The 15,180-nt window shown below is 41.0% G+C and overlaps 1 protein-coding gene across 1 annotated transcript in view; it reads left to right on the top strand.

Annotated features, from left to right (window-relative positions):
• Positions 1-15,180, top strand: part of LOC119171877 (uncharacterized) — a 42,833-nt gene that overhangs the window by 3,018 nt on the left and 24,635 nt on the right. The window contains exons 2-8 of the mRNA XM_075892547.1: positions 570-623; positions 1,753-1,818; positions 2,995-3,045; positions 4,199-4,300; positions 6,252-6,380; positions 9,060-9,166; positions 9,725-9,771. Coding sequence (XP_075748662.1) covers positions 4,273-4,300; positions 6,252-6,380; positions 9,060-9,166; positions 9,725-9,771 — 311 coding nt within the window. The 5' untranslated portion in view covers positions 570-623; positions 1,753-1,818; positions 2,995-3,045; positions 4,199-4,272. The remainder of the gene's footprint in view (positions 1-569; positions 624-1,752; positions 1,819-2,994; positions 3,046-4,198; positions 4,301-6,251; positions 6,381-9,059; positions 9,167-9,724; positions 9,772-15,180) is intronic.

Genomic DNA, 15,180 nt, shown 5'->3' with positions numbered 1-15,180 from the left:
AGAAATCCTCTTATACCGATTCGCTTCAAATATTTCATAGGTTTTCTTGATTAACAAGTAAAATAATACTTTATAGAGCTAAAGAACAATAAGAATTTACGTGATATAAATCGCCCTGAACTTTTTGCTAATATGTATCACATCGACAAAAATGATAAAACTATGTACTGAATATTACAAATTAAATTTTGCTGATGTAAGAATATTTACCTATGCTACGCTTCCAATATCCCCCTATACATGCTTCATTCACTACACTCACTGTTTGTGACAACAAGAAACTGTCACATACTGTCCCCACACCTACTGCTTCCATTCGATTGGATAACCTCTTTTTTTTCATTTTCGTGTTAAACATCCATGCCAATTCATGTTTCTGTGTTTATGCTTACGTACAATAAATTCTAATCATATTTATTCAATACCTATCAAATGAAAGTGTTTCTGTATTAAACGTGCGTTTCAATAAAATTAACTGAGTAGTTTAAGAGATGGCACTATTTTAGTTCAGAACGTGTTAGTCGTTTATTGCGCGAGTAATCCTTCCCTCCTCACTCTTCCTTAATCAGCTGAGGCATCGCCTGCCCCCGTTACTAGTCCCCGAGAGACACAGAACACACCTGGTAAGTTTCCTTGTGCAAAAATGCACTTCCTTATCTACTTATATTTCCGAGATATATTTGGGCGCATGAGCGATATTCTAACCTCACATGAAGCACCAAATCTTGCCTGAAAATCTCACCAGAAGCACGCCATCCCGACAAAGTAAACGTAGTGTGAAGATACATCAATTCCACCAGATTATTGTTTCTCGGAGAAGCCCATGGCATCACAGAACCAAGAGCTGTAGGTGTCGTTCAAGCTGACGAGGACAGCTTAGCAAATCTGAAGAAAGTATTCAGCTCGTGAAAGAAACTATATTTCTAAGATAAGGTACCGTTCGTTTCATGACCGATCTCCCGCCATGGGTTGTGCCAGGACTTAAAGGAACAACCAACCAACGGATAAGTGGTGGTCAGAGTGACGAATAAATATCATGCTATGTCTACGAAGCCGACGACAGCACAAAATTAGGTGGTGGAGTGAAATTACAAAAGAAATTTTCGGCCATATAAAGCAGGCGCAGGTCACGACGCAATGGAGCCCATTGGAAGGTACATTCGTCCTGCAATAGACGTAGGGTAAGGTGATGATTAAGGATAATACGATAATATACATTTACCCTAACGTAATATGAATATAATACTTACGAAATTATATCGTCCAGCTATACAGAAACATTTCATTCAACATAGCAAAGTTGCAATGTCTTTAAGTACAACCATTTTCAACGCAGATTAAACAAATAAGGCGGACAGACTACCAGTTCACCGACGGTGCTGTACACTGTGCTCTAAATTTTCTTTAAGCGCTCGTTCTAACCGAAATGCGCCATTATGGTAAACTCGCGCTGGTTGCTGATTTAATGAACACAATATTTATTGCAGAAATCACATTGCCTACGCGTCTAATGCGGTGAAGATTAGGGCAAAGGATATGAAGAACGAGTAGTACCTTTGCGAAGTTTTTCGATTAGCCTGACCACAAGAAACTGCCTCCACGAGCCTATACAAATATCAATAAATAAATATAACTGGCACTCATCCAATAGAGAGCTTGTAGGAGATGAATACTCCATAAAACTTAGCAACAAAGGAACTGCCAGTTTGGACGACAGCTATTCTAAAACCAAACTTTGTTTTCACATTGCAGTAGCTTCTTCCACAGCTAAGCAAACCTCGGAACCTGCAGTGAGCCCCACGACAGGCGCCCCCATTGGTACGAATTTTGTGTTATTTTTGCGTTTTTTATTTCAATCCATGTACCAAATAGTATTTTTTAGTAACTTTCAAATTTCGTCTCAGCCGAGCATTGATGGTATACAAGTATGCAACTAGAAGAAAAAGAACGGTGATCAATGTAAAATTCGCTTACCACCTACAGCAGCTATGGAGACCGTTCATTGATTTATTGATTTGCGGGGTTTAACGTCCGAAAACCACCATATGATTATGAGAGACGCCGTAGTGGAGGGCCCGGGAAATTTCGACCACCTGGGTTTCTTTAATGCAGAACGTTCATAAAACTGATAATAATTACTATAATCGCTCCTAACAAACTGAAAAAATAACCCATATGTTTATTTATGGCAATTTCAACCTATATACCTAACAAAATATATGTTTTGTGATTTTTGACTGAAGTATTGCATATAAGGATCCTATCCCACGGCATGACAATGGCAAAATCTTTTATCATTCAAAATAGTGCGAACTTGGGCTCGTTAGTATCGCATTTTTAATTTTAAAAAATGATTTTATACTCATTCTCTACAAAGAGCTTCTTGGAATAATTTGATACAAAGATGCTAAGAAAATTTTGTTTTAGGCCATTTGTAATTCTATAAATAGTGAAATACAAAGAACGAGTCGACTTTTTGAATTTTCGATCGCACCACCGAAATCAATCATGACATTTTAATACTATTAACTTTTATGCTGCCAAAAAAGCAGGCAGAATTGACCTAATATACACCACCCGAAATTCTGCCACTATTTCAAATCACTTCGCAAATTTCCTTCCTTTTTGAGAAGGTAATCAATTGGTTTCGTTAAAGTGAGAATATACGGGTTACTTTTTTTTTGTTGCAAGTTTTCACCTATAATGCTTCAGTGCATACCTCTATACCCTGCAGTTTTAACGGTACTGTTTACTCATATAGCCAACATTTATCCAGACACCTATAGTACAAACGTTTAGAGATATGTTAATGCTTTATATTTGAGCGCAATCGGTTCAACTGATACGGCTTCAGAAACTGTCTAAAGCAACCATTGCTGCATTATTTGACAGTTCAGTATCCTAGTATTGTAAGTGCCTAATCTCTTTTAACGTCAGCCGTGACAAGCATATGTTGCGCGAGTGACTTTCCTTTTGTCCCTCTTTCTGATTCAGCTCAGTATACGACGGTCACGACTAGTAGCAGCTCAACGGCAGAAACAACTGCTAAGTTCCTCTACACAGCAATGCACGCTCTCTTTCACTTCTAATTAATCGACAGAATGAAGTGCACTTATAGATAGTGCTGAGACTCGGATGAAAAGCAACATCAATCGCCCTAAACATTTCCTGAGAAGTTCGAAGACAAGCGACGTAATCTTGGTGTGCGAAAAACAGCGCACATGAGAACTCACAGGTTTCAATCTGACTTATTTTTGTTTGTTTGTTTTTGCCCCCTGAAAGCGAGACTTTTCACAGCTCTATTCGAAGTAGAGCTACCCTGCTCAATAGAAGAGAGTTTATCATAATTCTGTACTTCTTGAACTGGGAATGCACGAAACTGCTAGTTATTAGCTTGCACCATTTGCCTTTCACATTACCTTTATGCCTTTATTGTTGTAGGATTGCGTTCGACACCCATCTGGTGGTTAGCTTTTAAAGTATTGCCTATCATTCCACAACTGACACATACGAGAACATCCTTGTTATGTGAAATATATTAGTGGATCAGGAACATTACTTGGGTGCATAAATACTACCTCATATCACATAAAAGGAAATGACGCGTGGTAGGATGAGAGGATAAAGCAATGAAGTGTATGTTCTTTCTATCAGGCGTAACCTTTCTCAAAAACAAAAAGATTCTTCAAAAGTTCTTGTTGTGCCATAAATGATACTTCATTTCTAATTGAAACTTAATTTCTTTCCGAGAGAGAGAGAAAATTTTATTTAAAAATAAAGTCGGTCAATTACATCAGACTTAAATACGGTTTATAAGAAAATGAAAAAAAAAACATTGAAAAAGAAGTGTGATGTTGATGATTAGTGGCTTTTCGTGGCACAAGGGTTAAGGTGGCTAAAGAGCACAATGTCTTTGATCTGTGGGTAGCAATGGTCGAAAACGCAATGTCGCTGAAACCAAAGTTTAGACACACGCTCTTGACATTTTTAAAACAGCATTTGCCTTTTTTAGCGCATGTACTTGTGCACTTTATATGCTCTCCCCCACTTGAAACAGAAGAGGAGAAAGAAAATATACAGTTTCAGTTTCATATGCGTATAGGGGATGTAAATTTGGAAGTTTTTGTACTGTTTGCAACTTTTACCTTACATATCCTCAAAGTATTTTCTTGGCGTTATTTTCGCCTGTTCAATGCAGACAAAACCACAGCGGCACCAAAATCTTGTGATGATATAAAAGCTGACTGCAAGAAAAACAACAAGATTTGCAAGATGCAAGACGAAAAGCCAGTATGCTCAGGTAGGCAGGTTTGTGGAAAGTGTGCTCATTATAGCCAATATTTTATTGCATTATGAGAGACGGAAACAATTTTTCTTTGGTTTTATTGGTGTTGCGAGTTAAACCCCTGCCCCAATATTACGCTGATAAAGCGCGTGTATTTCGTGACGTAGAAAATACAGATGCTCAGTGTCATACAAAAAAAACACAACAGATAAACCGTATTAATGGTTCAGCAGACCGCTAGGTGGCGTCAACAGTAATTTAACAAAAAGATGAGGCGATCAAGATGGTTGTGCGACAACGGGAAGTGTGTAGACAGCTTTAGAGGGTAGGGGGAAAAGATGATATTACAGTATACCAAGGTAATGAAAGTGGTAGTTAAGACATAAATTTGGTCAATGTGACTAAAGAAGGACTAAGCAGACTCAAAGGTGAATTAGAGTGAATCACATTTGAATACAGTGACTGCAAGAATGATGAAATGTGATGTAGTATATATTGTGCAGGGTATGCATGCAAGTGCGTTGAACGTGCAACGGCATGAGAGAAAATGCTAAGGGAGCCTAATGGGAATAAAATTTTAAGGTGAACCGAAAGTGAAAAATATAGAACAATGAATAAAGCAATAAAGCGACCAGTGAATGAAATTTGGAATAAATTTAAAGCGAATAGAAAGTGAAAATTTTGTATAGGGCAGAAAGGTCGGCCCGAGCTAGTATGCTCTAGCCTGCAACTCTACACAGGGGATAGGGAAGTGGGAATAACTCATTTACTATGAATGAAATGTGAAAGGCAATTAAGATGAAGTAGAGCGAAATAGCGTGCCTTGATTATATTACCTTAAGGTTTCCGACATCCACCTCTTTTGCTAAAAATCAAAACCAACGCTCCTACATCAGCTAAGCAGCAATACCCTGAGCACCTCTGTTTATACTTCATCTGATATCCCTTCGACGCTCTTCAAATCTTGCACCACCAACTTTGTTAAACCTTATGTCTCGTACGCTTCTGAAGTCTTTGTTAGCTGAATACACGTGCCGTAACCCATCTTGCGCATGCAGTCAACAAAAGCGGTTCAATTCCGTGATTAAAGAAAGGATGCCTGCCCAGTGGCACCATGCAATAAAATGGTGTCACACCAAGTAATGGTGTCACACAGTGCCAATGAAAAGGTGAGAATGGAGCCACAGCCTTATTTTCCCTCAAGCTTTTTTTTTTTAGAAACAGTGATTAATACAGCTTTCAACGGCCGCGCGCTTCAGCAGTATCTTCGATCGTTTCAACAGTAAAAAGCACTGGTAATGCACTAGTATAATGTGTACGTAGCCATAAAATCATATAGGCCTTAACAATTACAAATCATCTGCTATTTTGTTAATCAAAACAGTTGGTCTCATAGTGGTGCCTCACAATCATAACGCTGTCTTGGTACGCAAAGCCTGCAATATTAAAGCGGTGTCGAAGTTTTCTGCCGAGTGTTGTCAATGAAATGTATAACAGTGGTTGGTCTCAGTAATAAGGTTTGTCGGAAGCTAGCACCGCCTTTTTTTTTTGTCTTGTTACTTACTTGGCCTACCCATCATATCTGCTTAAAATGCCTTTGCAACAAGCCCAGACTGCCACAATGAAGAACGTCACAGAAAGTGTGCGACGGCTTCCTTCGGTCGACGGCAGGTCACTCCCAGCTTCGATGAAACGAAATCTGTCTTCTCAGCGGTTCGGAAGTATCGATGGGGCATAAGTCCTTCGCGCTTGGAAGTGAGTTGAAGTCCGGGAAAATGAACTGCTTGTTTGCTGCTGAGCACGCATCCGCTTTCGCCGATATCCTGAGAGATTATTTTAATGTCGTAAAACGTATCGTGTAGTAATATTTGTTTCTTCCTGAATACCAGCTAGGAGTTTTTTTTATTTTTTACTTCAGAAATATAGAGAATACAAGTTTCATCGATGTTGTTTTCTTTATTTTCAGACACGTGCACGGACGAATTAAACAAAAAATGCACAGAAGTTCCGTACAGGCGGTGTGAACTTCGTCAGGGAGAAGAAAAATGCGTCTGCGACAAAGGACTGAAGGACGAAAACGGCGAGTGCAAGATTGGTGGGTATAGGGATGGAAAATGCCTTGAACGCAGTGTAGTCATCCTATCGTATACTTTTTTTGCTAGTAGAAATGTTAGGCAATTCAGAAGGTTCATAAGCGCACTAAATACAAAAAAAAGAACTAAGAAACTCCCTTTCGTTCCGCCAGAAACTGCCGTAATTTTGCGTAGTTTGCTGGAGACAGAGAGCAAGAAATAATTTTGATCAATTTTCTACCATACATGTACGAAGTCAGACGAGGGTTCAGGGTTTAAAAAAAAAGAGAGAAAGTCCGAGGCACTCAATCCACAACACACAATACAGTGTAGAATGCAGTGTAGTTGCAGGTGACCACTTATGTCATATGCCTTCACGAGTAGCAGAGCTTGTTGTATTGTTGTTGTATTGACCAACGACTCTTGTTCTATTTCAAGAAAAATATTTACAACCTAGTTACAAAAGGCACTGTGTTTTCAACCGATGCCACTTTTTTTTTTCAAATGGTCTCAAATAGCTTTCGCTTGTAAAAATACAACGCGTTACTTTATAAGTTAGAACTTATTTTACAGTAAGCTTACTATTTTAAATAAAAGAATTAGAAAGTTTATTCTCCTGTTTATGAACCAAACATTTTAGCACCTCTTTAGCCTATACCTCACGTCTGTTCGAGACACTGGCCTTTTATAATACTTTCAGTAATTCATAAATGATATTTATAAAGGCGTCTTTGCCCCAGTTTACATTGCCAGAACCTTGACTACCTTGACTCTCATTTTTACTGAAGACAATGTTGGTCGCTTCGATGGTATTGCGTGGGAATCCAGCTAAATTTGTAGCATTTAATGCACGCCTAGGATGATTCAAATCGATTAGACATGTAATGGAATAGTAAGACCATATATATCTAAAGACACTGTGAAATAAACCTCCCATCACCCATGAGGTAAAATTAAAAAAGTATCGGTTGTCTATTCACTGATGATACCAAGCAATCCTATTGCGATCAATAGTGGGCAGCGCACAAACAGAAACCCCACAAAAGAAGGAAACAGGACAAGCGTTGGTGCGCTGCTCACTATGTGTAAGTTCCAACTCACCCGCCTTTCGGTTTTACAGAAGCCTATAGCGATGCTACTCACATAAAAGGACGAACAAATTGATTACGGTAATTACTTTCAAAAGGTTTTTACAGGCCAGAAACAGAGTTTTCCCTACACTTAACATACCCGTCATAGCCATCACAATCGAAACTGAATACGCCTTTGAGCTTCCTTGGTAAAGCCGCATAATACTTTCGATTTCAAATATTTGCTTAAGAGTGTTAAAAAAAAGATTTATTCTATCGATACATACGCATGTTCAGTCAAAGACTTACCTTGTCATAACAGACTTTCCCTCAATATTTCTTTAGTATGCTTATGCGCTTTTTATCAGTGCAATAAGGGTCAATTGCACACCACTTGAAAACGCACCACGTGCACCACGTGTACTACAAGCCAAATTAAGTGCAGCTCTACAAAACACGCAAATAACTTTGATTTGTAGTTTTTAAGAAACCTCGTTAATGTTTTAGTAAAAATTCCACAAGGTCAACTTAAATGCCATTAAAAACTGCGAGATCTGCCTTTGGGTAAAATTTCCGACTTTGTAAACCTACTCATTTTTAATATTTTTTTAATCTTGCCGATCTACACAGTCCCGAGTTTTCTTGTTTCATTTCTTTTGTATATATTAAGACCCTGAATTTAGGTTTCGGTTGGCGGTATATTCACGGGCAGATACGTGGGTTTTCCATTTGCCCAAGGATCGGGGGCTAATGAATCTGCCGTTGTAGTGCTCAAAATATTGAGGTTTTTAGGTTCGAGGTTCTTTCTAGCACTGCAGCAGACGTCTAAATAGAATGCCGCTTCCAAAAGGGTACAACACGTTTGAGTCATGCCGAATCCTATGAAGAGGGATAAGCCATGATTTATGTTTGTGTTGCTTCACCGAAACAAAGATTGTGCATCAGTCTGATGCAGGCTTGTGTGTTTATACTCCTGATCCTCCTAATTTTTTTACAAGAAAAATAAACGTTTCGCTCATAAAAGTGGTAGCTTATGTTTCAAATTAGAGATAATCTCTAATTGCTTCATATATAGAGAAAAAAAAAGACAAAGTAAAGTTTTCATCGAAACGCAGGCATTTTAGAAATTATAATCAAATTTTCCAAGTAACCTTCTTACAAATCTGTCGCAAGCTCACGGCTTAGATTTATTTGAAGCGAGACTAATCATGGAAGACAGACCAAACATTCAGCTGCGCAAACAAGGCTCTCCGCTTTATTAAGCAGTTCTCTTTAATCTTGACAAAACATATTGATTTAGGAATGCTAATCATCAGACGCATTCAGGTTTTTTCGCTTGTATTCATTTATATTTTCTAGCCCTTAGTGCGAAACTACAATGAAGTCATAATTGTCACTTTCGCATCTGATATGTATGTAGTCTTGAAAAACTGTGCGCTAATTCTCACCATGTGCTCCAATAACTTTTTCTAGAAGATTTGACGCTGTTTTGCAAAATTATGTGCTGCAGTGTCTAAACATAACCAACTGAAAAAACTTTTTTTTTTATGTGCGATGCCACCGACATGCTATATGAAGTTTTGGAACATGCCTAAATTCTCATTTAAACTTTTGTCTTATATACCTTCACAGCAAAGAAGATCACCATCAAATTCAAGATTACAAAGAAAACAGCACGCCGTAGACGAGACACTGCAAAGCCAACCTGTGAAACGGACATGACGGAACTTGTCAAAGTGGTGAGGTTGCATTTTTGAGACGACTATACGGCTCGGAAAAATACTGCAAGTAAATTTGATAAGCGCAGTGCATCTGCTTGTTTTGTTTTTTTGTAATACTAGGCGCAAGTTAAATGAAACACGTTGTATTAGGTGCAACGTTGCGTAGTGAAGCATCAACTGGTCAAAACAAAAAATAATAATAAATCCTTTTAAAATGTTTTAACACTTATCGTGAAGGCATATCATTTCTTTTCGATATAGTGCAAATGAAGATGTGCTTATGCAATCTGTGCCTTCCTCTATGTCGATCTTTACATAGACTGTCTAAATTGATTTTTGTAAGGAAGGAGCTCGATAATTGCACGTGGTTCCGTATGTTTTCTTTCTGCTATTGCTTTGGTACTGTAAGCTCCAACAATTCAACATGCAAGATCACGAACTAGCCTAGATAAAAGCCATATTCTGCAGCCACAATATGTTTAAAGCTATTTTATGCCGTCTTAGCGCAGTCATGCTTTGACTGAGACAATGAATGCAAGAATTTCTAATTTAATTTACTGTTCAAATATATTTCAGATAAAGGCACAGGTGCCTAACGTTGACGAAGACTCTATTGTGTGCAAGTAAGTGGTAATTTTCATTTTTCTCATCGACTGTAAAGGATGGAAGGAGCAGGAGGAGAAAAAGAAAGGCAGGGATGTTAACCAGTCTCAGAGGACTGGTATATATGCTACCCTACACATGAGCAAGGGGTGGGGGAGTTTCAGAAGATAGAAAAAGATGTAGAGAGAGAGAGAGGAGAAAGGACTAAAAAAAGTAGCACTTAAAGGTCACCATTGCACAGTAAGCTTATAATTGCTGGTGCAAGTAAGTTGCCTTCAGGACAATGAGCACCACCTTCCTTGCCTTGTCCCACGATGTCCTCTCAGGTCGACATTAAAAATAACCATGTCTATTAAGCCTTGTGACCTTAACATTTTCTCCGTAACTTCATAGTATTTTATCTCTCTGGTTTCGATTTCACAAGTTGTAGTTTTTCGCACTACTCGGTAACAAGAAGCTCTGCAAATATACTCTAAGAAAATTCTAATGAACACATTATTGCTATTTCTATGAGGAACCGGAATCGCACAAGTAAACATAAATATTCTGCAGCCCTTTGTTCGCTTGCTTTCATTACACTGACGATTATGTTTGCATCTGTGGCAAAGCAAGTACATTTTTTTTCGAATGTTTGTAAATTGTAATAAGAAAGTTCTATAAGGCGACATCTAGTTGGGGATCAGGAAAATCACGGCAACCCCTGATATTTTTTTGCGTGTCAATACCAAGTACTTAATAGCATCATGTAGGTTGTTCTCTATGCTCCCAAGTTGTACTGAAGATCTTCATACCATCCTTACATTTTTACACATTTAGTTGGCAACTAAAGAACATTATGAACAACGCAAGCAGTAGGAAGTAGCGACCTACTGACATCTCTTTTCACTATTGCTTCTACCTCCTCCCCTTTCCTCCACAATGGTTTCATCTCCATTTAGCTCTTGCGGCAAGAGTCCTTGGCATTCTCTCTCTCTCTCTTTTTTTTTAACACTACTGCAATGAAGAGCTCATTTCGCAAAAACTGCATCGGCATCAGTGTCGTTTACTGTGAGGGGAAAAACATCACTGAGCGAAAAATCGACATGCATGCAAATAAACCAACCCTAAAAAACGTCGAACCGAGGGGGACTAGAACGCAGGACTTCTGAATGGCAAGCACGTATATCATTACAGATCTACATTTTAAATTACGGATCTAAAGATGTTAATGTCACGAACTGCAGTGTCTATTACGAAGGCTCATCGCAACGCTCCTCTCCATATATCTCGACGCATGGGTCAGACTTGGCACCCCCGCTGCTTAAGTGACTAGCGAAGCTGCGCTTCCCCCCCCCCCTCCACATTGCCCCCCTAATGCGAATGCCTATTGTCGTTCGTACATTCGCAGCAGCAGAAGCTGCGCCTAATAGCACCATCATGCGTTAACGATGTCTCAAACATAATTGTTAATGCTTGTTGGTGGGCTAGTTGGTACGGTATCATTTAACGGAAACAAAAAAATCACACCATCTCCCGCTGAAGGGAACCATCTGTGGATGCGAAGCAGCGGGCTGTAACGCTTACATTGGCAGCTACGTTGATACTGGCGCTCATAATGGCGTTGCGCGGAAGAAAAAAATTTGGCAGATTCGACGTACTCTGGGAATCGATGATATGCGAAGCACGAATGAGGAAGGTTGATATGTCACTTTGAATTGAGCACAGCGTTACGAGGCGGACGCGAAAAAAATGGCCCCGTATCTGCATGTTTAACTGCAAATGTCGTCGTAAGACGATAGTCTTGCGGCTGTAGAGAGTGAACAAAACGTTTATTTGGTGTTCTGCGCGAGTAAATCAGTCAATTGTATTCCGGAGGCGCTGCGTTAGAGAGTCTCGATCCGTGCAGCGAAGGCGAATGAGCGCCTCGAGGCACGTTACACGCAAGCGCTATCTGGCGGTTATCTTCGAAAACGAAGGAAGGTGTGCGCCCCTGTCTCGGAGGCGATAAGGTGTAGAACGCAAAGCTACGGGCAGCTGCCACCATCATGTCGCCTTAGCAAAGCGTTGGAAACGTGCACTTGCCTTTTTGAGCATTGCGTTGCATTGCCAGCGCAGCGTGATAAACGCTACTGTCTTTAGAATTACTTATATATGCCTTCTCTAACATAAAGGCACGCATACAAAATATTTACTTGTTGTTATGGTGCCTCAGATAAGCGCAATAATTGCTTTTTAATAGACAATCGCACAAGTACGAATGCTGAAGTTTGAGAAATATTGGTGGGCACTGCGGATGATGTTGGCCGTTTGGGACATCGTTTGGGGCTATTAGGGGGTTTACGGTAGACAAATAGACATATGCACAGACCGACAGGCCAAACATTTTTGTGTCGAAGTACCCCAAGAAAAACTATCGTCTTTAATTATGCCGTACAAGACTTCCATGCCATGACTATTATGTTTGGATGTAACATTTACCTTCGTCGTCTATTCACGACACGTGATACCAAATTTAGTATCACGTGACTGACGTGATATGCAGAGCTAGCGAAACGGCCGCGAGCACGCTATGAGTGTAGCAGGTTGTCATTTTTTACATCACACGTACGTCATGATTATCAAGTTTCGACATGTCATTTATTTTCACCGTGTATTCACATCATGTGATACGAAACTAGGTAAATGTGGAGCTAACAAAACGACCGCGAACGCGCTATCAGCGTAGCATATATTCATGTTTTACATGACTGGCATATCAAGATTATAATGTTTGGACATGTCATTTACCTTCGTCGTCCATTCACGTCACGTAATACCAAATTTCGCATATGGGAAGCTAGCGAAACGACTGCGCGCATGCTATGAGCGTAGCATGTAGTCATGTTTACATGACACGTATATCGTGAGTATCATGCTTGGACGTGTCATGTACCTTCGTCGTCTGTTGACATCATGTGATACCAAATTTGGTATATGTGGAGAAAGCGAAACCGCTGCGAGCGCATCATGAGCGTGGTATGTAGTCATGTTCTTACGTGACACTAATGTCATGGTTATCATGTTTGGATGTGTCATTTACCGTCGTCGTCTATTCCCGTCACTTAATACCTAATTTGGTATATGTGAAGCTAGCGAAAGGGCCATGAGCGCATCATCAGCATAGTATGTAAACATCTCATACTATGCATCTCATGATTTTCATGTTTGCACCAGTCGTGTACCTTTATCATTCATTCACGTCCCGTAATACCCAATTCGCTATGTGAAGCTAGCAAAACAACCGCGAACGCACCATGAACGTGGCATGTAGTCATGACTAATCATAACACTAAAATCATGGCATGCATGTTATGATTTCGACGTTAGGGTCTGTCACTTATGTTTGACATGTAGTCATGTCATACCATACCAGTTTTGCAAAATATCATGTGAACGAAACCACCGCAAGAGCCCCAAGACGACGAATTGTAAATGATGGCATTCATAACATACATATCATGATTTTCATATTATGCCTAGTCAGTTATGCTGATCATTTAGTCATGCTATGCCATACCAACTTTGGTATCGATACCACTATCGAGACGACCAGGGGAGCTAAATATTGTAGATGGCTAGATAGATATTAGAAAGATACGCTCAAAGCCACTGAAGTTCGCTAAGAAATGCTTTGCATTTACAACCTGGGGAGGTGCAAAGCACGCATTGATTTATATGTGGGGTTTAACGTCCCAAAACCACCAAATGAATAGGAGAGACGCCATAGTGGAGGGCTCCGGAAATTTCGACCACCTGATGTTCTTTAACGTGCAAACAAATCTGAGCACGTGCACGAGCCTACAACATTTCCGCCTCCATCAAAAATGCAGCCGTGGGATTCAATCCCGCGACCTGCGGTCGCAAAACACGCAGTGATGGACCGGTGTTTCCTACTGGAACTTGCCAATCGCTGTTTGTGGGCAATAAGAGACAGACTTCGACTGAACACAGAGACCCGCAGTCCGCTTTTAATTAACGCGCACGCCACGAATTTTAAACGCGGAGCATTTTTTAGTCACACGATGTCACGCGTCGGCGTTGTTCGCACCTCCACTGCGCATGCTTCCGCCTCGCATATCGTGCCGCATGCTTGCGTCCACTGATCTCATCGGAGGTCAGTGCTGCCATCTCGTGCCAACTGTTTGCCCAATGCCGACTAAACTTCAAGGCCTAAAGGCTGCCGCAGTGACGTCAGAGGGTGGGAGCCCAGTTGCGCCGCGAACGCGGCGGAAAGCCTGCGTTTCGTTCACGTTTTAGGAGAACCAACGCTCCCGCTCTCGCAGCTGCTGCGGCTTGATTGGGCCAAATAAAAGATGTGGAAAAAAAATCTTACTGAGCGTGCTCAGTTGGGCAACTGGGCCCCCAACCTTTGACGTCACTGCGGCAGCCTTTCGGCCTTGAAATTTAGTCGGCGTTGGTTTGCCCCCCCCCCTCTTTCATCTCGCAAGGCCGACGCAGGCAGCGTCTACTAGTTAGTACATGCTGACTGCTAGAGCTGCCCAACCGTTCACTGGCCACCCCGTATATGTAGGCTTTGGATCGCACATCAGCGTCCGACCAATCGTTGAAGGCAACGCTTCTCCTTCATACAATAAATAAGAATACCTAATAAACACGAAATAGGCACTCCCAAACAATGCCCGATCGCGCAACATTCACGCGATACCCCCACCACTCTGCGACGCACTTATTCGAGTTTCCCTCGTGGGAAGATGCGGGTGGCATTTTTTTTTATTGTTCAACAACGCACAGGAGAAATCTCCCACCAGCACTACCGTAGATGTCAAGATCCAAGGGTGGTCAGTGAACGGTTGTGAAGCTTGAGCACTTGGTTATTTTCAAACAAGAAACTCGCTAGCTAACCCTGCCTGCGTCGGGTGTGTAAACGCCGCGGGACGGAATGCCTAGAGGAGAGAGAGAGGGGAGCGGGCATAGGTTAGCAGACGCTGCCTGCGTCGACGTTGCGAGGTGAGAGAGGGGAAGCAGACACGCATGCTCATAAGGGCGGTCACGCCGCACACTTGGCTCGCCCCTATTGGCTGCTTTGGATCTAAAAACAGCGAACACGAAAGATGTGCACGCGATCGCTGACCCACAACTGGTTTTATTTGCCGCAGTACACGGTATACTGGCATGTGCACGAAATAAGGAATCGTTCAACAATCCTGTGCACTTTTCTTGCACTCGTTACAAACGCTTACTTGTGTATAACTACATTTCTAGGATCTGCTTTTCTTCCTCGGTGCAAGCATGGCGTGTATGGATATGTATGCGGCTGTAACGAGTGGAAGACAAGTGCGCGGGTTTGCTGAATATTTCATTGTTTTCGTGTGTACAGCACATATTTAATGCAATGCTGCCAATCAAATCAGCTGTGAATCAGCGTTCGTGTATGTGCCCCTTCCGTCCCT

Source organism: Rhipicephalus microplus, chromosome 4, assembly GCF_043290135.1.
Source record: "Rhipicephalus microplus isolate Deutch F79 chromosome 4, USDA_Rmic, whole genome shotgun sequence".
Lineage (NCBI taxonomy): Eukaryota > Metazoa > Arthropoda > Arachnida > Ixodida > Ixodidae > Rhipicephalus > Rhipicephalus microplus.
The sequence above is the reverse complement of the archived record's forward strand: the minus strand, read 5'-3'. Positions and strand labels throughout refer to the sequence as shown.